General features: G+C 42.2%; 1 protein-coding gene across 3 annotated transcripts in view; it reads right to left on the bottom strand.

Moving 5' to 3' along the window:
- Nucleotides 1-25,989, bottom strand: part of PTPRN2 (protein tyrosine phosphatase receptor type N2) — a 1,058,681-nt gene that overhangs the window by 44,253 nt on the left and 988,439 nt on the right. For all 3 annotated transcript variants that reach the window (XM_084620378.1, XM_084620379.1, XM_084620380.1), the window contains 2 exons: nt 17,140-17,213; nt 6,454-6,531 (listed from right to left, as the gene is read on the bottom strand). In XM_084620378.1, coding sequence (XP_084476504.1) covers nt 6,454-6,531; nt 17,140-17,213 — 152 coding nt within the window. The remainder of the gene's footprint in view (nt 1-6,453; nt 6,532-17,139; nt 17,214-25,989) is intronic.

The following is a 25,989-nucleotide window of genomic DNA, read 5'->3' as shown; positions in this document are numbered from 1 at the left end:
TGTATTTATTTCACATAGCTTGACATGTTATTAAACCTTGAGGGGACACAGTTATGTACCCATCTCTCCCTTGCCTTCTTTCATTTATCAAATTAAATTTGCATATTTTACACATCAGATCACTGTGCCTCTTTTTGGCTGCTTTCCTTTTTTGAAGATAAGAAGCAATTAGGTATGTGGCAAGTTCAGTTCCATGCAAGGAAAATAAACTCATGAATCAAGACGACTTGAAAGCAATGTGTTCTGCATGTTTCTCCACAGTCCACAAGAGAAAAATCTGTAGAGATACCAGTTTGTTTTAAAATCAATTTTAGAGCTCACAAAACATGCCACACCGAGAGCACCATGGATGGAAGTCATATTTCACCACAGCTGAGGTGGGGGGAGCATGCGCCCCCACACAATCCTGCCAATATGCCTAGGACACACATTCAGTCCTTGGCCTGAGACTGCCTGTATGTGTGTCACTTGCTATGGTAGCTTTGGTGATGTAGCCCCATGTCGACTGGGAACTGCACTTGCAGACCAGACCACTAACTCGTTTTTACAGAAGCAGCCATCAGATGGCAATATATTTGTTTCTTTCTCATTTTTATTAATTTCAAAACCAGAGTCAGGCAGTGAAAAATCAGGATTGCCAAACCGAGGTACAATTGCCTATAAATGGAGACCACACACTCTGCGGTTCTACAAACCAAGAGTCGGATTCTTAAGTTATTTGTGTAGTTTTGGAAGAGACCGATATTTATTTATTTTATTGACTCTGATAAGATGCAGCTGAATCCTGACACAGGGAAAGACACCTAAAAGATAACAGTGTAGCCATTGCTGTGACCCCCATGGTACTGTTCAGCTCTGCCAGGCTCCTGCCCCCCACCCTAACCTGCTTGTTTGTTTCATCCACCTGTTATGTCTTGTCTTTTAGATTGTAAATTACTTGGGGCAGTGCTTCTCGTTCTCTTTGTTTGTACAGCACCTAGTACAATAAGGTCCTGACCTGGCTGGCCTCAAGGCTTCAAAGGAAGCATGGAACAGTGGTTAGGGTGGCAGTTTGGGACTCAGGAGATCCAGGTTCAGTTTCCTGCTCTGACACAGATAGTGACTTTAGGCAAGTCACTTGATTTTCTGTACCTCAGTTGCCCATCTGTAAAATAGGGATAAAAGTATTTCCCTAACCCTACACTAAAAATTGTGAGGTGCTCTGATACTATAGTTGGGGGGGAGCACATAAGGGAGGTAGAGAGGGATGGAAGGATAGACAGATTCCACAATCTACATGTTAAATACATATACATATAATTTGTGGTCTTTTTTCCAAGGACAACTGAGACTCTGCATGTTCGGCTCTTGGCACCTCAAATAACAAAGAGAGAAGAGGTGGTGTTATGCTCCACAGAGATTCTCCTCTCCTATTCCTAATCCAAAAAGATGTCAGACACGCAGGCCAAATGAATGGAAAGGTTAAAGCAAGGCAAAATGTGAGGTCCTCCAAGTTCTAATAAGAGGGTGGAGGGGATCATAAAGAAGAGGCTTTTTAATATCTTAAAAAGTAAGAAAGGGGTAAGACTTTCTAAAGCAAACCTAATACATACCAATGGTGAGATCAGGGATCCTAGCAGATTTACAATTTACAAAACACGCACAACTAAGATTTTTTTTCTCAGCAAAAGGATAATTGATTCTATACGTCTGACTATCTAACAACATCATCTTACTGGAATAATATGATCAAAGATCTTCTTAAAATATTTCAATGTTCACAAGTTGAAGTGAAATTGAGGTAAGTAAAATACTTCACTATGTCATGGAATTATATATGCAGTATATATACATAATAATAAAATGTTATGCCTCCAAAATTATTCACAACATGAAACTCCTGATGGGATAACTTGTTACATACTGGAAATGTTCTCGATCCTTGTTTTCAAATCATGTTCCAGGAGGAGTTGAATTTTACTGTTTTTATAGTGGTGAGGCAGGGATCAAACCTCAATGAAGCGGGTGGGTGTAACCACTGACATTCATTCAGGATAAATGTAAGAAATAATCTACCTCCTTTATGGAACCAGACAGATGAAACAATAGGAGCCACTTCCAAAAGACCCAGGCAAATGGCGAGGCTAGAGTAGAAGCTGAACCACAGGCACCACGGGGTTTCCCTAGAGACTAATATAGCAAACTCGGGGGCTAGGGAATTGATTGGTGGAGCCATGTGAGGGAAAGAAAAGAAGCAGGAATACACAGAAGGAGCAAAGAAACCCCCGTCACAGTCAGAGAAGCCTGTGTAGGGTGAAATTTAGGAAGAAAGATGAGAGAGAACTTTTGGGTAAAGTGCTAGCTAAAGGAGGCTTGGAATTGTGAATAAAATCTCTCTCATATTGTTTAATTCCTATTGTGTTCTGGGAACCAGGACATTGAACATTCTGTGTAAATAAACTGGATTTCATCAAAGAAATACCAGACTCCATCATCAGTATCTCCTCCTAACCAAAAACAACCTGCAAGGCCCCCCAAATCGGCTACCTGCTTGGATTAAAAAGGAATAATATTGCTGTAAAAAGTGGGATCCGGTTTCCAAGGAGGGAAATTGTGAGCTGGTATTCCTGTTGAACCAAAATGGAATAATGGGGGTGCTCGCAGAAATCAAAAGTGGCCCAAAGGATTAAAACAAGACCTAAAACAAAAGCTGGTTTCACAAATGGGATTAAAGCAGCACCTGAAAGTTTCCCAGAAAAGTTTGGGGAATGATTTACAGATGGAGATATAATACTCCCAGTCTGGAATGCCAAGATGGATCAATGATGTGACCAAAAACCTGAATGAAGAAAAGGAGTACTTGTGGCACCTTAGAGACTAACCAATTTATTTGAGCATAAGCTTTCGTGAGCTACAGCTCACTTCATCGGAAGCTTATGCTCAAATAAATTGGTTAGTCTCTAAGGTGCCACAAGTACTCCTTTTCTTTTTGCGAATACAGACTAACCCGGCTGTTACTCTGAAACAACCTGAATGTCATTAATCAGAAAACTTTCCATGGAGGAGACCAGGAAAGCTTGGTCGACTTGGAACTTGCTAACAAAGATGAGAGGCAGCCAGGACTTAAGCAGTTGAAAAATCATCTTAAGGAGGAAATGAAAGGGTCAGAGAGCACAGTGGAAGTCAGCTGCCTAGATGTGGAATTGAGCCAGTCAGAGAACTTGGTAAGACTCAACATTTACAACAATTTTTTTAACTCCATTTGTAAGCCATAGTAGGTCAAGCTGTCCCAACTCAAATGATGGAAAACTCCACTATTGTTGAGGAAAGAATTCCTGAAAAGCTTATTTGGCTCAGTTCAACATCATAGCTCAAAATGAATGGCTGGGAATTTCTAGCAACCAGCCTAAGTGGTCCAACTCTGATGTGTTGAAGAACTTACCTTCAGAGAAAGGACTCCATTATCTAGATCTGGTGGCAGGAAAAACTGCAGTGTTACAATATCACAGTACCAGAGAGGGCTGGGCGCAAGCATGGTAATCAGCACAGTGAGAGAGAGGAAAATTATATGGCAAATGCAACCACCATGGAAAGTGGCATCACCTCAGAATACTCCAGTAAAGGCTTTCTGGTTGCAGTAGGAGAGCCTGGAGTTTAAAGATGAAAATATTGTATAGGAAAAGGAGAAAGCCAGCAGGTGATAGGTACAGGGATGGGCTGGTTGTACCAAATACGTTGAAAAAAGAAGTTCTGAGGTTATGTCATGATTTTAAACATACTGGACAGTCTGGGGTTGCAGAAACCATAGCTATGCTAAGACAAAATTTCTGTTGGAAGACATGCAGGTGGGATATAGAAAACTGGTACAGGAAGTGTGATGCTAAAGCATGGAGAGCCCTAGGCATCAGTATCTCACGGGGGGCACTAATGGAGCATATTGCTGCTGATGAGCTTGGACTTCTGCCTCAGACAGAGTCTGACAATCATTATTTCACAAAATGGCCTGAAGCTTACCCAGTAAGCAAGGGGGGAACAAAGAGACTGCGCCAACAGCAGAGGTCCTAGTTTATCAATACTTCACCAGATTTGGAGTCCCAGGTAAGTTACACAGAAATCAATGGAGAAACTTTGAATCCAAAGTTTTTCCACAGGTTTGAGAGATTCTAAGACACCCAGAAGGACACCAGAAGAAGCAAAGCATTCCCAGTCAGAGAAGCTCTGGTAGCATGACTCTGAGGAAAAAACTAAGAACTTTTGGGTAAAGTGCTGGCTGAAAGAAGCTTAGTACTATCTCTTGATATTTGATACCTACTGAGTTCAGGACACCAGGACTCTGCACATTCTTTGTAAATAAATAGGTTGCAAAAAGAGATGCCTAACTCCATCATCAATTTCTCCTCACAACCAAAATAACCTGCAAGGCCCTGAAAATTGACTAATAGCTTGGGTCAGAAAGGGGTAATAAAAATGTTTTAGGGAGAGGAGGTAAATTTAGCCACTAGCATATCCAGGTGTGATCACCTCCAGCTTTTCTACTAGTAGCAATGCTGACATTTCATATATAAAGTTTGTTCTTTAAGTGCCTCATTTAAATATAAGAAGGGGCATAGGTATGCGCCATTGCATATGTTATTTCCAGGAGTGCATGAGCAAAATTGGCTATTTAGTACATGCAAATTGCCAGTTAGCTGTCTAATGAGCTACTTGCAATGTACGAGTACTTGAAATACGCACACAAACATCCTTTTTTAAAATCAGGCCCTTAATATATTTGCCTGAAAGAATCATGAAAAGTTAGCTCTCTAGCCAAAATTACCCCTTGGAGCCTTCTAGCCTAGGCAGCGACAGAGACAGCTTCTTATTACAACAAGGAGGTGCTTCCCTCTTGGAAGTGACTACATAATGAAGCCTTTGCCTTCATGCCGCTACCCTGGCCGTATCACACCCCACAGAATTGCCACACATGGCTATCTGACTCAAGGTTAAAAAATAAGGGACATACTGAGCATTCCTGTGTATCCACCAAACATACTGACACAGGGAAGAGTACCTCCCTGGCACAGACTCCGGGAAGAACATAGAAGTCACATCTCCCTGGGTGGCCCTTCTAACTAAGGAGTATAAGCAGAACTGGCTCAGATCACCGAGTCTAAGGATCTCACCATCCAAAACAATTGGCAATTAAGGGTCAGTCCCGTCACTGGCAGGTGACAGAATGCCCCCACTCAACAACTCTAAGGTTGCTGGTACTCTAGACTGTTGGGTTATTTTTCATTACATAAACTCTGCCTGATAGTCAGCCCCATCTCCCTCAGCCAACTCTTCAGTGTACCCCAAAATCAGAGATTTAGAAAAATTTTGACCTGGTGCTTCGTTTGTCAACAACCATAGAAAAATATAAATGTGAAAGGAAAACTGAAAATACTTTGTAACAGAGATAAATTGAATATAAAATATTTTGTAATAAAGAAGAGCTCAACGTGTATGTCTGTATATGAATGGACAGATGAGGTGAGACAGAGGTTTGATGACTTTCAATTGGATATAGGCTCCTAGGCTGCTTTTGAAAATTTTATCCATAGTCCCTCAAACTTCAGCTAAAAAATTCTCTAAATTTGTCATGCAAAACAGTACAGTAGTGAATAAAAACATTTTCTGCTCCTTATAATAAGCCCCAATGAATTGTAATGCTGTTTAATTACCAACAGCTTGATGCTTAGTAAGTTTGCCAGCATAGACTTGTGCTAACAAATAAATGTTTAATTCTCTCTTTGTCACTTACACACATGCCCGATGTGCACTGGCAACTTCCCTAGCCAAGTGTTTGCCCAAGTCAGGGTTTTGCATGGGTGCAATGGAGTGCATGCAAAGTAGGCCCAGTTTTGCACTTGGGTAACTACAAACTTAGGCCCTGATCCTGAAAACACTTACACACACTTAGCTTTACGCACTGTGGTCCCAATTCAAGAAATCTTCCTTGTTGAGGAAACCACTTAAGCATGTGCTTAACTGGCGTAGATAAGGAGTAGATTTCAGTGGTTTTACTCATTCACAGTATCTAAAGTTAAGAGTGCATGTAAGTCTTTGCAGGATAAGGGCCTTATGCTAGACCAGGTTCTAAGGGAGGTCAGAATATCAGAAAATCAAACCCGTTTTAAGTAGGTGTCTAAATGTGGAGTTAAGAGCTTAAATTGGGCACTCATGTTTGAATATTTTGGCCTACGATTCTACAGGTAATGTCTACACAAGAACTTTTTAAACATAATTCATATATTTACATGACTTGGTTAATTACAAGTGATATCTTTAAAAGACACGTACAAGCTCAGGATCACCTACCAACTGAATTACAAATGCTGTCTAAAAGATCATTGGTTTTATACCTCTAAAAGTGCAGGAAGGTTTTCAATTCATGACATAAATCCAGCTTCATACATGAACTTTCAAAAAGACAGTTAACTGAAAAAGATTTACCTGCCAGAAGTCAGCAACAGTAGCAGGAAGAGGGCCCTGAGTAGCAATATATGCAGGGTTCCTGGGATCGTGGTCCATCTGGAGTGAGAAAAGAGAAAACAGACTGGATTTATTAAAAGCAAAGAAACTTTCTAGATGGGTTCAGGAAAGAAAGTGCTTCTGTCTACAACCAAGGACCACTTAGAGGACTGCTGTGACCCCATGTCCTTTGATGATGAGCAAAAACATTTTATTTCTATTCATTAGATCAGAGGAGCTCCCTTTCCACAAAAGAGTGAGGTTACCAAATCAATATCAGCATGACTGATGATGAGCACTCTGTGTCCCAAATATGTAGTGTAAGATCATTTAAGAAAAGTTGCAGACAAAAGCATGTACTTGAGATCCATGCTCTTGGTTTCATAGCAACCCAGAAGTCATTTTGAAACATTTTTCTTCACCCAGTGTTAGGAATGTTGGGCACATCTAAATAACTGCTCCATTTCCACTGTGCCACTCAAGGGCACATATAACAAGCAAAAATGGAGAACAAATTCAGTTTCTGGCTTTTTCTGGCTAGTTGATTTGTCTAAATGCATGCTTCTAGCCTCAACAGAGGAAGTTCTGCTTAAAGACCTTAATTATAACATTTAATTCAAAGACTGACTGAACAGGGGGAAAAAAAGCTAAGAAACAAAGTCATCAAGAGTAAATAGGATTAGTGTGTTATAATGAATGTTTTCAAACTGATGGGTGGTTTTCTTGGTCTTAAATCTTGGGCCCCATTCTCCTGATAAAAGAGAAGATCGGCTGAGGGATTTTTTTTTAAATACTCATTCTAACCCTTAAGAGACCAACACAAAACTTTGAATGTAAAGAAAAAGAGCCAAATTCAGCTCTCCTGCAACTCCCATTGAAGTCAGTGAGAATAATTTGTAGCCAATGCCAAGTTACTGAGAACAGAATTTGACTCAAAGACTTTAGTTCACCCCAACACAGTTTTTTGTACTGTCAGTGAAGTTAAGATCTTAATAGGAATGAATGCAAGTCATATTTCCATTAACAGGCATCTACTGGATTTATTCATAGCCTATCAAAATTTTCAGCAATGGTGGATGTCAGCATAAAAGAAGGCACCTCATAATTATGTGCAACAGAAAAGAAGGAAGGAACACAAAAGAACAGATGTAAGTTATTCTAATAGAACAACAATGTGATGAATGTTGCAAAAAAGTAGAAAAAACCTTTTATGCTTCTAATGTTCTGATGCATAATTAAACCTGCACCTAATATTAAAATTCATCCATGACAACACAATGCAAGTAAAATTATGTTGCTGAGTCCATTTTAATAAAAGCCTACTTTTAAAATACAACACACTGTTAGAAGAAACCTTGACAAAAATAGAAGTGTTTCTAATTCCTTGTTTGTATTATACTCTTGTTTGAGTGACTGATTCATTGAGGTATTTGCCTTTTCAGCAAACAATTCTGCAGAGCAACTCTTTGCCTTTCGCCAAAGCGATTCTGGAGGCAGGACATTTAGTATTGCAGGTATTTTGAGACCAAGAAAAAATAGCTTTTTTCACAAACAGAAATATGATTCGCAAAAAGAAAAGGAGTACTTGTGGCACCTTAGAGACTTACCAATTTATCTGAGCATGAGCTTTCGTGAGCTACAGCTCACTTCATCGGAAGCTCATGCTCAAATAAATTGGTTAGTCTCTAAGGTGCCACAAGTACTCCTTTTCTTTTTGCGAATACAGACTAACACGGCTGTTACTCTGAGAAATATGATTATCAGCAAAATTTGGGAATCAGGTAAGAAGGGCCACATTTTTCAAAAATAAAGTTTAAAATTAGGCGTCTAAATAAGGGCCCAATTTAGCAAAACGTGTGATTAAGTCCCATTGACTTCAACGGGACTTAAACAAAGACTTAATTGCTTTGCTGAACTGGGCCTAAATAGTTTGGTTTTCAAAAGCAATCTGCCCACAAGGTCCCACCCACCTCAGTGGAAACTGCAGTGTGCTTAGCACTTTTGAAAGCAGGCCACTTATTTAGATATCTAATTACAGATTTAGAAGCCTGAATTTAGGCTTCTCTCTGAAAACCTCAGCCAAAGAAAATAAGTCAATAGTATTAAAGATCATAATTTGGATTTTTTTAAACTGATCACTTGTGTGTGCGCACGTGTGTATACACCAGAAAACAAAGGCACAAGAAGTCAGTGATGATGTAAGTAGCACTGTCATGGAAGAAATACTTCTAAACACTCAGCTATCTGATAAATCAGGAATAGGCCGCTCTTGGCATTTCAGCATTAATCAGCTACTGTCACAAAGGTGCTGTTTGGAACGTGGCAAACATCATAATGAGCACAAAGTGGTGAAATGTATCATCAATTTAACAATAACTCAGAAGACAATTACAAGCGTTAACATTCTGAGCACATTCTGTTGTACAGAAAATAATTATAAGCAGGAACACTTTGTATGCTCAGAGTAAATAGAAGATGGCAGAAAGCCCCATCATGCTATTAAATGATCTTTAAATGAACAAAAATAGAGCAAAGACTAAACTAATTGAACATAATGCCTGTTTTTGTTAACTTTTTTATATTTACAGCTTCAAAGACTACATATTTTAGGAAGACTGAAAAGTCACCACTTTGATCAAATTTTATAAGATGTGACCTGGATAACTGATGGGTCTATTTGTTTATTAATGTACTTTTCAAAGACTGTCAAGGGCACCGGATGGGCCCTCTTTTATTGTAGTTAATAAGAACTGGAATAAATAAATACAATCAGTAACGGTTTTTAAGCCAACTGATCACTGAGCAAAGCACAGCATTTTATATCCTCACCTAGTCACTATCCTCCCTCCAGGAGCCATTACTCCCTTTCTTCCCCAAAATTAGATAAAAAACAAGTCATCCAGAGCAGAAAATATCAGATCCCAAACTATCAGTTTATTAAAACAAAAATCAACAGGTCTGGTTTTCTAAAGTTTTGTCCTGGAACAATCTTAAGAAAACACGTTACATATGCAATTGTTCAATGAGAACAAGATTTCTCTCTGCGCCACCCCCCAAGCTCAAAGTTCACATGCTTTACATCAGCAGTAAATGGCTCAGCCATTTTTAGAAAGAAAGTGGTGCAATTATTACAAATGTTCTACTATAATGGAATTTTCATTTTCCACTGCAGCACAGGAATGGCTGAAAAGGTTGTGTGATAATGTACCAGTCTATTTTTCCATGATTTCATTTGGGGAAGGGAAAAGAAAAGGATCAAGAACCACTACAAACCATAGCACAATTAACGGCATTAATTTTGATTACTAACCCTGCTAAAAGTTCACAAGGACGAAAAACTACACAAAAAGAACCTCAAAGGAACTATCTATCCTATTCAGACTTATTGTCAGAAAAGGAGTTTCATAGAAGATCAAATCAAAGAACTCATAAACCTAAGATGGGTTAAGAACATGTCTTGTGGCTTTCTAGGGTATTTTAAAATGCAAGTTGATATACAATATCTTAAACCAGAGAACAGCACAATGAACATAATGTCATGATTAGTAGTGCCCAACTTTAACTGCAATAATTTCAGGTTATGATACTACATAATTATATTTCCATCTTTACATTGGTACAAAGTTAAAACTACTGCTTTAATTCTGCTTTTTGTTTTTCTGAATACAACACTATCCAACTTGTCCATGCTAAGACTTTGCACAAATCTCATTAATTTCTACTCACAGTAAAACTCTTTGTTTCATTGGGTGTTTTAGATACAAATTAGGCTGTTGCGTGATTTCACTGATATTGCTCATGAAATACAGCAAAATCAGTATATTCCAGTTGTAATCAGTCAACTGTATTGTATTTGGATTTAAGTTGTTTGTAGGTACCTGTTAACTACTGTCCATAAAAGAGCAAATTAAAATATATACCTGCATCATTAACCATTATGAAATCTTACGTAATCTATAAATTTGTTACACTGACATATACATAGACCCCTAGGATCATTACTATACACAGACAGATAGATGGATATGCTGGGTCTGATGTGAGCTCATTTATACCATTTTTATATGGATTTAAATCCACTGACTAATAGAGTTACTCCTAATTTGTACTGGTGTGAGATTGGAAACAGAATATCCACCTTGTATGCAAGACTGGTACATCTATCGTTTTCACTGTTTTTATCATTAGAATGCTAGGAAAGCAGGTTAAGCACTGACCAGTGCCTTCAAATATACATATAAATCAAAGCAATTTAAAATGCAGTTCTCAGATCTGATGTTTTTTGCAACATTAATACAGTTCACTTCCACGTATCCTTTCATAACTTACAGGGACTGTAAATATTCTTGTGCTAGCATTGAAATTTCTTTCCTTAATAGTAAGACGAACCAGCAAATACAGTACTATTTAGTCATCACTTTCATCTCTACATTAAAATAAAAAAAAAGGTGGGGTGGTAATTGGTCCCTATCTTTATACTTGAATTAAAATTTAAAACAATTTAAAAATCCTTCTTTTAAAAACCATTATGGAATGAAAGAAGTAAATCTGGTTGTGAATGCCATTATGAATTTCAGTGTCTATTCTCCATGATAAAATTTGTATGCTGTGTTTGAACAAACTGTCATGTTAATGACATTCCTCAGTCTGGTGTCTTCAATAATAAGCAAGCCGAGTTTTTAATGTAGCTGATGGGGTTCCCCCCGCCTCAGACACCCTATGAGGAAAAACAGAATTTCCATTTACTTTCATGACCTCTGATTTAAAAGCAGAGATTGCACATTATTTACTACTGGATGATTTCCCTGAAATTTAATGAGGACTAACCACAAATATGACAGATGTAATTATCACAGTTTTATTCTGCACAGTCAGGGTCTCCTTGTGCTGTAATTGCAAGCTTTTCTTATGTTATTTCAGAGGAAAGGAAAGCAGACTTTCACTTCACTTTCACTCCATGGAATTTCATGAGAATTCCTTCTGCCTTGTTTTACACTAGAATAAAATTAAAGGGATAAGGAAAGAGCATTAATCAAATCGCTCTACTGACCTTCCCCACACACTTTCAACTATGTTGAGGCCATGAGTCTAACCCCAGTTTTCAAAACATCCTGGGAGGAATGGAGGTCTTGAAGCGGTAGCTTTTTTAAAAAGAAAGAAACATGTGGGCAGGTGGCCAGCTCATTGTCTAGTGTGGAGAATTTTTTTCAGCCAGTATTGCTGCACTCATTTAGACTTAAATCAAGGTTGAGCGAGCCCCAGACGGAGATGGGTCCACTGACCCCAAAGCTGGATATACACAGCTACAAGTACACCCCTGGAAGCCTCCTTTTCTGAGTCTTGAATATAATTGCTTTATTTTACACTGTACCCTCATCAGACGACTCACACATGCAAGGGGAAATAATCCTCTTCTAGTTCAGTTCAGACGGTACTGATCTTGTGTTATTAGTGGCCACATTGCAGTACACTACAATACTCCCTTCCAGTCCCACCACTCCAAGGCACAAGTGCACCAAAAACGTCATTGTATTGACATGATAATTACTGAGGTTATTTAAACTGAAAGGCAGAATTCTTTTTAAAAAATGGTATGATTATTGCAAGAGTGAGTAAAGGAGGAATCACGGGTATTTCAAATCGACTGTATGTTTCAAGAAAGAACAAACCAAGTATGTAGCTAATAAAGCTAAGAGAAAATACTCAGACAAAAGCAATAGCAATACGCAGTATAGACTGTCTCAGCTGGGTAAGGACTACAGATACCCTAAGAGCACGTAGAAAGCTGTATGTCTACACTACGAAATTAGGTCGAATTTATAGAAGTCGTTTTTTTAGAAATCGGTTTTATATATTCGAGTGTGTGTCCCCACAGAAAATGCTCTAAGTGCATTAACTTGGCGGAGCGCTTCCACAGTACCGAGGCTAGAGTCGACTTCCGGAGTGTTGCACTGTGGGTAGCTATCCCACAGTTCCCGCAGTCTCCGCTGCCCATTGGAATTCTGGGTTGAGATCCCAATGCCTGATGGGGCTAAAACATTGTCACGGGTGGTTCTGGGTACATATCGTCAGGCCCCCGTTCCCTCCCTCCCTCCGTCAAAGCAAGGGCAGACAATCGTTTCGCGCCTTTTTTCCTGAGTTACCTGTGCAGACGCCATACCACGGCAAGCATGGAGCCCGCTCAGGTAACCGTCACCCTATGTCTCCTGGGTGCTGGCAGACGTGGTACAGCATTGCTATACAGCAGCAGCAACCCATTGCCTTGTGGCAGCAGACGGTGCAATAGGACTGGTAGCCGTCATCGTCATGTCCGAGGTGCTCCTGGTCGCCTGTGTGAGGTCGATCAGGAGCGCCTGGGCAGACATGGGCGCAGGGACTAAATTTGGAGTGACTTGTTCAAGTCATTCTCTTTAGTCCTGCAGTCAGTCCTATTGAACCATCTTATGGTGAGCAGGCAGGTGATACGGATCGCTAGCAGTCCTATTGCATCATCTTCTGCCGGGCAGGCAAGAGATGAGGATGGCTAGCAGTCCTATTGTACCATCTTCTGCTGAGCAGCCATGAGATGTGGATGGCATGCAGTCCTTCTGCACCGTCTGCTGCCAGCCAAAGATGTAAAAGATAGATGGAGTGTATCAAAACAAGAAATAGACCAGATTTGTTTTGTACTCATTTGCAACCCCCCCGCGCCCCCCGTCTAGGGGACTCATTCCTCTAGGTCACACTGCAGTCACTCACAGAGAAGGTGCAGTGAGGTAAATCTAGCCACGTATCAATCAGAGGCCAGACTAACCTCCTTGTTCCAATAAGAACAATAACTTAGGTGCACCATTTCTTATTGGAACCCTCCGTGAAGTCCTGCCTGAAATACTCCTTGATGTAAAGCCACCCCCTTTGTTGATTTTAGCTCCCTGTAAGCCAACCCTGTAAGCTGTGTCGTCAGTCGCCCCTCCCTGCATCAGAGCAACGGCAAACAATTGTGCATCTGAGTTGAGAGTGCTGTCCGGAACAGTCACAATGGAGCACTCTGTGATAGCTCCCGGAGGCCAATACCGTCAAATTGTGTCCACAGTACCCCAAATTCGACCCGGCAAGGCCGATTTAAGCGCTAATCCACTTGTCAGGGGTCGAGTAAGGAAATCGATTTTAAGAGCCCTTTAAGTCGAAATAAAGGGCTTCATCGTGTGGGCAGGTGCAGGTTTACATCGATTTAACGCTGCTAAATTCGACCTAAAGTCCTAGTGTAGACCAGGGCTTAGGGACTAGTTCTAAATGGGTCCTGACCTGGGGGAAGAGGAAGGATTGGGAAGTCCCAGGATTTGCTACAAACTAGAATGGCTCAGTCTTTCCAATTTTTCTCTCCATTTTCTGATGAACTGATACCAAATGAACAAATCTAGCTAAAACAAAACATCCTTGGCTTTGCTTAAACTTAAAGAGCTTCTGACAACTAGGTTTCCACTGTAGACTTACAGATGGGTCACTGCTCCCTGGCAACCTCCCACTGCAGACTTACAGATGGGTCACTGCTCCCTGCCAACCTCCCACTGCATCACCTTCAGGAATTACATACTCAGTCTGTTGGTTTGCAAACAGTTAAAATTGAACACAACGAACCATTAGGAAACAATTCTAATTTTGAACAGTTTCCTTCTTTTATGTAACACAGACTGTGCTTGTCTGATCTCCACAGCCTTTCAATAAACCTGGGCCAGATTGTTTCCTCCTGTGGGGTAAACACTCACAAGTTTCTCTTTGTAGTTTTCCCCAGACTGTGGGCTCGATCCTGCAACACACCGCAGCTCTTGGCAGGACTATCCATGCGAAGGTTCTGCGCCTTTGCACTGACTCTGGGGACTCCATTCCCACCTGTGCCCCGAAGACACCTTTCTCTGGTGCCCCCGCCCATCCCATCATCTCAAACTTCAGTGCATTTTCATTTAATAAAAAAGTTTCAAGGAACAGATAACCTAGAGATTTGTATATGGGTCCATTCCCAAGCACTCTGGGCGCTTTACATCTATAGCGGACAATGAAGGTCAGACTGCTGGACTCTTACTCACACGAGTATTTACTTACACCACTACTCTTGTAAGTAAGTGCTCACTAATAGGAATAAGCGGTTCACACGCTAGTGTTCAGAAAACAGAATATCATGTTTTCTGTCTACAGCTCCTACTCCTGTCTTCAGAGCAAAACCTCTCGAGCCGTACACTTCAACTAAGGCGTGGTCTACACTAGCAATTTAGGTTGCTATAACTATGTCACTCACGGGTGTAGAAAATCCACACCCAAGTGATGCAGTTATACCTAACTGTACACAGCGCTAAGTCAAGAGGAGGGCTTGTCCTGTCAGCATAGCTACCAGCTCCCAGGGCAGTGGCTCGCCGGCACAGACAGGAGAAGCCTTTCCGTCTGTGTAGAAAGCATCTTCACTGAGGCACTACACCAGTGCAGCTATGCCACTGCAGCCTCAGAGGGCACGGCTACACTGGAGACTTCAGAGTGCTGTTGCTGGAGCGCTCCCGTGGCAGCCCTTTGAAGTGTGAGCGTGGTCACGCACGAGTGCTGGGAGAGAGCTCTCCCAGCGCTCCTGGTAATCCACCTCCGCGAGGGGATTCGCTCCCAGCGCTCGGAACCTGCTTACACGAGTGCTTGAAAGCACTCTGACTTGCTGCATTCAGGGGGGGGGTGATTTTTCACACCCCATGAGCCAGCAAGTCAGAGCGCTATAAAATGTACGTGTAGCAAAGGCTTTGCAAGGCTTGATCAAACATACCTCATTCACTGTGTCCTGAAGAGAATTAAACAATAAAAGAAAGGAAAGAAAGAAACCTTGAAGCTCCAGAGGCAGAACCTCAGGTCTGGCTGAGTTGTGCACAGTGCACAATGGGAGAGTGAGGGGGTGTGAAAAGGTGGCTTTAAGCCACCATTATGATTCCCTGATCCTCATGCTGACCAGGAAATGGTCCAGCCCCAGACAGATATACGGCAGCCTAAAGGCTGCTCTAACTTATGCTCAGCTGCCCTTGATCTCAAGGGGCCATCCCAGCAGCTAGGGATCACTGGAGTGCAGTGATACTCTGGTCATTCCCCTCTTCCCAAGGGCAGGAGCCACAAGCAGCTAGTACGTCACCAGAAGATTCTCTTACATAGGGGAAATCCTCATGTGGCCAGATCCACTGACTTTTATGGCTGCTTTGCACAACTGAACATTAGAATAGTCAGAACTGGACTGGTGGTCTGGTCCCCAGAGTACATATTACGCACAAAATCCCAATACTCCACAGCACCCTAAAAACTGCCAGGAAATTTGGTATCTTGCACTGACTCTCTGGAGAGAGAGTTTCATTAAACTGTTTTATACTCAAGAAAATCAAACCTTTCAAATTCTGCTCAAAATACCAGATGTGTAGCTCAGAGTACAGTCCCAACAAGATGCTGTTTTAGAAAGGGAAGTGTTGTCAGTGAAAATTGGAAGGAAACAACCTGTAATGTCAAATCTTTCTGTTGCAATTTGCCAGTTGCATAGTCCACACAAAATGATTTAACTGAGAGAGTAACACTGGAAACTGGTCCAGGAGCCAGTAATAGGATACACAGTTTCACCTAATTCTCCAGCCTAAATGCTTGGTCAAAGTTATTTCCTTCTAATGATTTTCAGTGTCCTAAAGTGACACAAATAAATCCCACCAGTATAAATAGCCCCCCAGCTGGTAGCCTCAGAGAGGCAAGGACTACGTGGGCCATGAGAAAACACTGCTTCCTCATGCCTAGAGATGGTTCCACCATGTCAGGATTGAGACACCTTGATAGGGCAATGCTGCTCGCTGTGCCGTACCTGTTCTGTAGCTAAAAAACAGAGAGGCCTTTGGCCTCTAAAATGATTGCTGTGGTATCTTTCACGAACAAAATAAACTATGCATATTCAATTTGTGTAGGAGTGGGAGAAGTACAAGGTGGCACGTTAGAAAGTTTAGAGGGATATGGCCTAAGAACTGCATTGACCTAAATTGGCCTTTGAGTTATAATATAGGTGGTGGTATGAGATTTAATTCTCTGCTTTGAGAACAGCAAGATCAGAGGTAGACCCAGATCGCTGCAGAAGTAAATCACTCAGCACTAGGAAGCCAACAGATGAAGGAGGGAAAGAGGAAGGATCACCTCTGAAATTTGAGGAGCAGCACTGACTGGCTTTACAAGAAGCAAAGCCCAGCTCTCTGTGGCTACAGAAACCATTCTAATACATGGTCGTTTTTAGGATAGGGAAAGTAAGGGTGAAAACTTAGAGTGACAGAAAATCAGGCAAACCTCCTTACACAATGGAAAAGGTCTGTTGAATTAAACGTACCATGCTGAGTTGTGCAGTTTGCAAGTCACTACTGTCAGGTACAGGAAAATAATATGTAGATTTAAGACTCGTTATCTATTGGCATTATTGTCCTTTGTCTACAATCTTCAAAGGCATTATGAGCAAGTGTATGGAATGTATGTACTTGCACTCCCAAGTGATGGCTTGAGTCATTAATGTTGGGGGACTGGAGGTAGATATAGACCCAAGCCACTGTTAATTACAGTGGTGCTGGTATCAAGTTAACATATTATACTGATAGGCTAAGGATAAAAGCTGGATTATTTGGATTACTTCCCATTGGATACTGTACTTACAATTGGGCTGGCATTGACGTAGTCTGAATTGTCATGGCTATTTTCAGCTTTCAAGCATATCCTGGAATGATCATCTGCAAAGGCAAAATAAAATATAGTATTTCCACCCAAATTTTCCACACCTGTAAAGTTAAAAATAATTAAAAGGCAAACTAATGTACATTTCAAAAGCAGACAATGTAAAATATTGTGGGAGAGTTATTTTATTTTAACTACTAAATTGGCTTAGATTTGCTACAGCCCCAACTTCAATCATGAAATGAAAGTCTTTGAAAGAAGATTTTAGAGGCTAACTTCCGAAAACATTTTCTCATGGTAACAATCTACCAGATGTGGAACAGTCTCACATAAGAAGAGGGACAAGCTCCATTGCTCATGACATTTAAGACTAGACTAGGAAAAAATCCTGAAAAAAATCTGGAGAGAACAATCCTGTACTTGCAGGGAGATAGACTAGATGATCCAATGGGCCTTTTCCATCTAGCTTCTTTATAAAATGATATTGTTCTGAAACATAAAGCTGGGAATTAATACATGCAGACCTTGCATTTCTGATTATTTCTAACAGAAACAGCAAAATACAATTTATGGCTGGATTGGGAGATAACAAATTGCCCCAATTAAGGGACAGCACATTGTTGGGCTCTGCTGGAGCAGCATGGGAGGAAACTTGTGACTCAGAGTACCTCCCCGACTTCTGCTGGGAGAGAGTAAACTGTGTCCGGTATATACCCAGTACAATACATGATCTGGCGGAACTATCCTGCTCAGTGCAGTAGTTGGATGGAGCCAGGCCCATCGAAAGAATTTTGGGGCCTTGGTACATCATGCTCACTGGGGCCCCATTCCCTCCCTTTTCACTTTATTCACACATGTTACAGAAGTTTCTTTGGTGGCCCCCTGAACTCAGGGACCCGGTACAACCGTTCTGACTTTCCTCCCCTCTCGTCAGCCCTGGATAAAGTCAAGGCCCTGCCTGGTCCGCACCCCCTCTCACACATCTGTGCAGCTCTGAGAAGCTCTCTTCACAGTACTACTGATGAAGGTAGCCTATGCAAGGTTGCAGGGATGGGCTTTTGGTCCTCTTGCATCATCACACTGACGAGGTCATGATTTGGCCCCTTAGCACTAGTAGAATTGTGTCCCAATTTTATTAATTCTCTACACTGCATAACATTTAATGGGACATCCAACAGCACAATTAATACACAAGGAAATAGGATGAGAAGACATTACATCTGCCTAATTTTATTTTTGAGGGGTGAGGTGAGTATTAAGTATGTAAACAAGATGGAACGACCACCTTGTGTTTTACATTAGATAGATTGGACTTCTCATTTGTATGAGCTTATGAAATGTTATTTACAGCCATTTGATCTCATCAGCAAAATTAACCCAGCAATGGGAGCACTTCTGCTGAAATCCAATTAAAGGTACAAAAATAATGTAGAACGACTGAGCTACTCTTGGCTCCTCTCATAAAATTATTCCATAAGTGGCACATCAACATAAAACAGGAGAAACACCAAAAGACAGAGAAAAAATGCAGTCAAGCTGTTCAACTCAGGCTTCCCAGTGAAACGACTATACAAAATAAAAAAAAGATTTAGGATCGAAAACGTGAGTTGTAGTAGATATCTTAGGAGGAGAGATGCGTACTTGGGGTATATCTACATTGGAATCTGAGGTGTAACTGCCGCTCAGGCAGACCCACCTGCACTAGCATGGTTAAAAACACAAGTGCAGATAGCATTACAGGCATTAGGGTAGATTGGACAAGCACACTGGGGACCTGGAGAACCTACTCGCAGTGTTGAAGTGATGGTGTCGGAGAGAAGGCTTTGGTTTCTTTGACCATGGGATGGTGTTCCATGAAGGAGGAGTGCTGGGTAGAGATGGGCTCCATCTTACGAAGAGAGGGAAGAGCATCTTTGCCAGCAGGCTGGCTAACCTAGTGAGGAGGGCTTTAAACTAGGTTCACCGGGGGAAGGAGACCAAAGCCCTGAGGTAAGTGGGAAAGCGGGATACCGGGAGGAAGCACAGGCAGGAATGTCTGTGAGGGGAGGGCTCCTGCCTCATACTGGCAATGAGGGACGATCAACAGGTTATCTCAAGTGCTTATATACAAATGCACAAAGCCTTGGAAACAAGCAGGGAGAACTGGGGGTCCTGGTGATGTCAAGGAACTATGACGTGATCGGAATAACAGAGACTTGGTGGGATAACTCATATGACTGGAGTACTGTCATGGATGGTTATAAACTGTTCAGGAAGGACAGGCAGGGCAGAAAAGGTGGGGGAGTAGCACTGTATGTAAGGGAGCAGTATGACTGCTCAGAGCTCCGGTACGAAACTGCAGAAAAACCTGAGTGTCTCTGGATTAAGTTTAGAAGTGTGTGCAACAAGAGTGATGTAGTGGTGGGAGTCTGCTATAGACCACCGGACCAGGGGGATGAGGTGGATGAGGCTTTCTTCCGGCAGCTCACGGAAGCTACTAGATCGCATGCCCTGATTCTCATGGGTGACTTTAATTTTCCTGATATCTGCTGGGAGAGCAATACAGCGGTGCATAGACAATCCAGGAAGTTTTTGGAAAGCGTAGGGGACAATTTCCTGGCGCAAGTGCTAGAGGAGCCAACTAGGGGGGGTGCTTTTCTTGACCTGCTGCTCACAAACCGGGTAGAATTAGTGGGGGAAGCAAAAGTGGATGGGAATCTGGGAGGCAGTGACCATGAGTTGGTTGAGTTCAGGATCCTGACGCAGGGAACAAAGGTAAGCAGCAGGATACGGACCCTGGACTTCAGGAAAGCAGACTTCGACTCCCTCAGGGAACGGATGGCCAGGATCCCCTGGGGGACTAACTTGAAGGGGAAAGGAGTCCAGGAGAGCTGGCTGTATTTCAAGGAATCCCTGTTGAGGTTACAGGGACAAACCATCCCGATGAGTCGAAAGAATAGTAAATATGGCAGGCGACCAACTTGGCTTAATGGTAAAATCCTAGCGGATCTTAAACATAAAAAAGAAGCTTACAAGAAGTGGAAGGTTGGACATATGACCAGGGAAGAGTATAAAAATATTGCTCGGGCATGTAGGAATGTTATCAGGAGGGCCAAATCCCACCTGGAGCTGCAGCTAGCCAGAGATGTCAAGAGTAACAAGAAGGGTTTCTTCAGGTATGTTGGCAACAAGAAGAAAGCCAAGGAATGTGTGGGCCCCTTACTGAATGAGGGAGGCAACCTAGTGACAGAGGATGTGGAAAAAGCTAATGTACTCAATGCTTTTTTTGCCTCTGTTTTCACTAACAAGGTCAGCTCCCAGACTGCTGCGCTGGGCATCACAAAATGCGGAAGAGATGGCCAGCCCTCTGTGGAGATAGAGGCGGTTAGGGACTATTTAGAAAAGCTGGACGTGCACAAATCCATGGGGCCGGACGAGTTGCATCCGAGAGTGCTGAAGGAATTGGCGGCTGTGATTGCAGAGCCACTGGCCATTATCTTTGAAAACTCGTGGCGAACCGGGGAAGTCCCGGATGACTGGAAAAAGGCTAATGTAGTGCCAATCTTTAAAAAAGGGAAGAAGGAAGATCCTGGGAACTACAGGCCAGTCAGCCTCACCTCAGTCCCTGGAAAAATCATGGAGCAGGTCCTCAAAGAATCAATCCTGAAGCACTTGCATGAGAGGAAAGTGATCAGGAACAGCCAGCATGGATTCACCAAGGGAAGGTCATGCCTGACTAATCTAATCGCCTTTTATGATGAGATTACTGGTTCTGTGGATGAAGGGAAAGCAGTGGATGTATTGTTTCTTGACTTTAGCAAAGCTTTTGACACGGTCTCCCATAGTATTCTTGTCAGCAAGTTAAGGAAGTATGGGCTGGATGAATGCACTATAAGGTGGGTAGAAAGCTGGCTAAATTGCCGGGCTCAACGGGTAGTGATCAATGGCTCCATGTCTAGTTGGCAGCCGGTATCAAGTGGAGTGCCCCAAGGGTCGGTCCTGGGGCCGGTTTTATTCAATATCTTCATAAATGATCTGGAGGATGGTGTGGATTGCACTCTCAGCAAATTTGCGGATGATACTAAACTGGGAGGAGTGGTAGATACGCTGGAGGGGAGGGATAGGATACAGAAGGACCTAGACCAATTGGAAGATTGGGCCAAAAGGAATCTGATGAGGTTCAATAAGGATAAGTGCAGGGTCCTGCACTTAGGACGGAAGAACCCAATGCACAGCTACAGACTAGGGACCGAATGGCTAGGCAGCAGTTCTGCAGAAAAGGACCTAGGGGTGACAGTGGACGAGAAGCTGGATATGAGTCAGCAGTGTGCCCTTGTTGCCAAGAAGGCCAATGGCATTTTGGGATGTATAAGTAGGGGCATAGCGAGCAGATCGAGGGACGTGATCGTTCCCCTCTATTCGACATTGGTGAGGCCTCATCTGGAGTACTGTGTCCAGTTTTGGGCCCCACACTTCAAGAAGGATGTGGATAAATTGGAGAGAGTCCAGCGAAGGGCAACAAAAATGATTAGGGGACTGGAACACATGAGTTATGAGGAGAGGCTGAGGGAGCTGGGATTGTTTAGCCTGCAGAAGAGAAGAATGAGGGGGGATTTGATAGCTGCTTTCAACTACCTGAAAGGGGGTTCCAAAGAGGATGGCTCTAGACTGTTCTCAATGGTAGCAGATGACAGAACGAGGAGTAATGGTCTCAAGTTGCAGTGGGGGAGGTTTAGATTGGATATTAGGAAAAACTTTTTCACTAAGAGGGTGGTGAAACACTGGAATGCGTTACCTAGGGAGGTGGTAGAATCTCCTTCCTTAGAGGTTTTTAAGGTCAGGCTTGACAAAGCCCTGGCTGGGATGATTTAACTGGGAATTGGTCCTGCTTTGAGCAGGGGGTTGGACTAGATGACCTTCTGGGGTCCCTTCCAACCCTGATATTCTATGATTCTATGATAAGTCTGTGCTGCCATATCTACACTGCAATTTTTAGCCAAGCCAGTGCAGGTAAAACTAGCACAGGTATGTCATACCTTAGATTGCAGTGGAGACATATCCAGGTGCCATTTTCAGAATAAAGAATGACAATGCTCATTCTGCTCAAACTTATATATAGAACAGCACAGTAGGGATTTCTGACTACATCAGAGTGTGTCTGTGTCTGTGTGTGTGTTTTCTTTACAAGAACTCTAATGTATTATAGATACTTTTACCATGGGCAGCTTTAGGGCCTTGTGACATCTGAGATCATAAGGGTGGTCAGAGAAAACTTCACAACCTTGCTTATTGTAAAGGGTATAGGAAGAAGAATTATTCTGCAATTTTCTGGCTACAGGAAGCACATGGCTTAAATGTGCTAAATGTGGTCTGAAGACAAACCCTCATGCAGCATGGAGCTAAATACGCACTTAGGAGAAGTCTCATCCACTGGAAGGCAGGGCCCCTGAACTAACTAATCAACAAGGAGAATGTGGCACACATTTTTAAGTAATGGATAAAGGAGCGAGACAGTGACTCATTAAGGTTTAGTAAACTGGTGTTAGTTTGACTCTCCAATAGAAAGCTGGACGTGCACAAGTCCATGGGGCCGGACGAGTTGCATCCGAGAGTGCTGAAGGAATTGGCGGCTGTGATTGCAGAGCCATTGGCCATTATCTTTGAAAACTCATGGCGAACGGGGGAAGTCCCGGATGACTGGAAAAAGGCTAATGTAGTGCCAATCTTTAAAAAAGGGAAGAAAGAGGATCCAGAGAACTACAGGCCAGTCAGCCTCACCTCAGTCCCCGGAAAAATCATGGAGCAGGTCCTCAAAGAATCAATCCTGAAGCACTTGCATGAGAGGAAAGTGATCAGGAACAGCCAGTATGGATTCACCAAGGGAAGGTCATGCCTGACTAATCTAATCGCCTTTTATAATGAGATTACTGGTTCTGTGGATGAAGGGAAAGCAGTGGATGTATTGTTTCTTGACTTTAGCAAAGCTTTTGACACAGTCTCCCACAGTATTCTTGTCAGCAAGTTAAGGAAGTATGGGCTGGATGAATGCACTATAAAGTGGGTAGAAAGCTGGCTAGATTGTCGGGCTCAACGGGTAGTGATCAATGGCTCCATGTCTAGTTGGCAGCCGGTATCAAGTGGAGTGCCCCAAGGGTCGGTCCTGGGGCCAGTTTTGTTCAATATCTTCATAAATGATCTGGAGGATGGTGTGGATTGCACTCTCAGCAAATTTGCGGATGATACTAAACTGGGAGGAGTGGCAGATACGCTGGAGGGGAGGGATAGGATACAGAGGGACCTAGACAAATTGGAGGATTGGGCCAAAAGAAATCTGATGAGGTTCAATAAGGATAAGTGCAGGGTCCTGCACTTAGGATGGAAGAATCCAATGCACCGCTACAGACTAGGGACCGAATGGCTAGGCAGCAGTTCTGCGGAAAAGGACCTAGGGGTGACAGTGGACGAGAAGCTGGATATAAGTCAGCAGTGTGCCCTTGTTGCCAAGAAGGCCAATGGCATTTTGGGATGTATAAGTAGGGGCATAGCGAGCAGATCGAGGGACGTGATCGTTCCCCTCTATTCGACATTGGTGAGGCCTCATCTGGAGTACTGTGTCCAGTTTTGGGCCCCACACTACAAGAAGGATGTGGATAAATTGGAGAGAGTCCAGTGAAGGGCAACAAAAATGATTAGGGGTCTAGAACACATGACTTATGAGGAGAGGCTGAGGGAGCTGGGATTGTTTAGCCTGCAGAAGAGAAGAATGAGGGGGGATTTGATAGCTGCTTTCAACTACCTGAAAGGGGGTTCCAAAGAGGATGGCTCTAGACTGTTCTCAATGGTAGCAGATGACAGAACGAGGAGTAATGGTCTCAAGTTGCAGTGGGGGAGGTTTAGATTGGATATTAGGAAAAACTTTTTCACTAAGAGGGTGGTGAAACACTGGAATGCGTTACCTAGGGAGGTGGTAGAATCTCCTTCCTTAGAGGTTTTTAAGGTCAGGCTTGACAAAGCCCTGGCTGGGATGATTTAACTGGGAATTGGTCCTGCTTCGAGCAGGGGGTTGGACTAGATGACCTTCAGGGGTCCCTTCCAACCCTGATATTCTATGATTCTATGAAAGCTAAGTGTCAGATCAATAACTCTGAGAATCAGTGAATTTTTTTAATTTAATACTTTGTCATGATGGCATCACTGATGTGGTGTATCTTATTATGGTGCCATGGTACGTTTATTGAAGGGTGAGAGGACTAATATGTTTGTAAAGGGTTTGGTGATGAAATGGAAGAATTCACAAGAAAGCTCCTAGGGTAAGTTATTGACATGTTTTCTTAAGAGTTTGTGCCTATGCTTGCTTTCAGGTGGCATTGATTGTTGGCAATGAGCCCATTATGTTCATATGTGCTTTAATGGGACATCCAACAGCACAATTAATACACAAGGAAATAGGATGAGAAGACATTACATCTGCCTAATTTTATTTTTGAGGGGTGAGGTGAGTATTAAGTATGTAAACAAGATGGAACGACCAAAGCCTCCAGAAACAGGCTTTGACATGCCAAAGCCTCCAGAAACTGGTAGTCACTCTCTAAAAAGATGTTCAGCAATTATGGACATATGTTCTTTGTGGTGACAATTATGGTAAATAGTGACTGATGCAAGTTCAGTGGACAAATAATTTTGCTGTGAACTGTGTATTGATTAAATTCTAAGCAGAGAAAAGCAGAGTAGAAGCAGCAGCAGAAAAAAGCAGGAAGGAGGAGAAAGAAAGAAACCTGGAGAGGACCCACAAGAAAGTTAGAAAGATGAATAAGGGTGGATACAGAAAGGAACTATGAAAGTGAGAGAGAAGATCGGACAGGCCTAATGCTAGTCATTACTCCAACTAGTTCAGATGTTTAGCAAAGCTTTAGTAGATCCTGTAAACATCAGACTAGTTCTTTGCATTTACTATTATTCTGGCCAGATCAGAAACGGCATGTGACAATAAGACATGTGAGATGGGAAAGTTGACGAAAGGAAGGCTCCCTAACCTGGGGGGCTGCAGAGGAGAAAACACCACACACATTTTTAGCTGGTGCTATATAAAATTAGGTGTCTTTATCTAACTTAGGTACTGATATAGCCCACAACAGCAATGCACTCAGGATTGCACAATCTTCAATGTATTTATCCTCACAGCACTGTGGTGAGTTAGGGAAATTCCCCATTATTTTTCATATGGGGAAATGAGGCAGAGAGATTAAGTGACATGCCCAAGGTCACAGAGAAAATCTGTGGTAAAGCAGGGAATTGAACCAATGTTTCCCAAGTCCCAGGTTGGTGTCCTAACCCCTGGATCAGCCTTCCCCATGCTTCATGTGTGATTTTTTTTTTGCTACACTTCCAGAAATACACACACAAAACACTGTACTGAACTGTGGAACTTGTGAACTGTTGAAGTATAAAAACTAAACAGCCTGAAGATTATGTAAAGCTACATATGATCCTACTTTGCACTTAGTTCACTTAATATTAGCCAAAAGTTTAACTTTTCTTGCATTTGTATTGAAATCTAGTTAACTTATTTCACAGTACCATTCATGCAAGGTAAGTAAGGAAAACATGCATGGTAGAGAATTCATAGAAACCATTATTTTACCAAAAAGTTTACTTATTAAATGAGTCATTTATTTTTTAAATGGGTATATCGTTTTCCTAGTTTTCCATACAAACATATAACCATCAACCGATCAAAACGTAACAATTGAAGCTCTCACTCACATTTCTTCGCCTATCACTGAAATATCTCTGGGGTATAACATGCCAGGTTTTTAACGTAGCACTGCAACAATGTTGCTATTTAGGAAAGAA

Source organism: Lepidochelys olivacea, assembly GCF_965140295.1.
Source record: "Lepidochelys olivacea isolate rLepOli2 genome assembly, chromosome: 2".
Taxonomy (NCBI): domain Eukaryota; kingdom Metazoa; phylum Chordata; order Testudines; family Cheloniidae; genus Lepidochelys; species Lepidochelys olivacea.
This window is presented reverse-complemented; position numbering and strand designations above follow the sequence as displayed.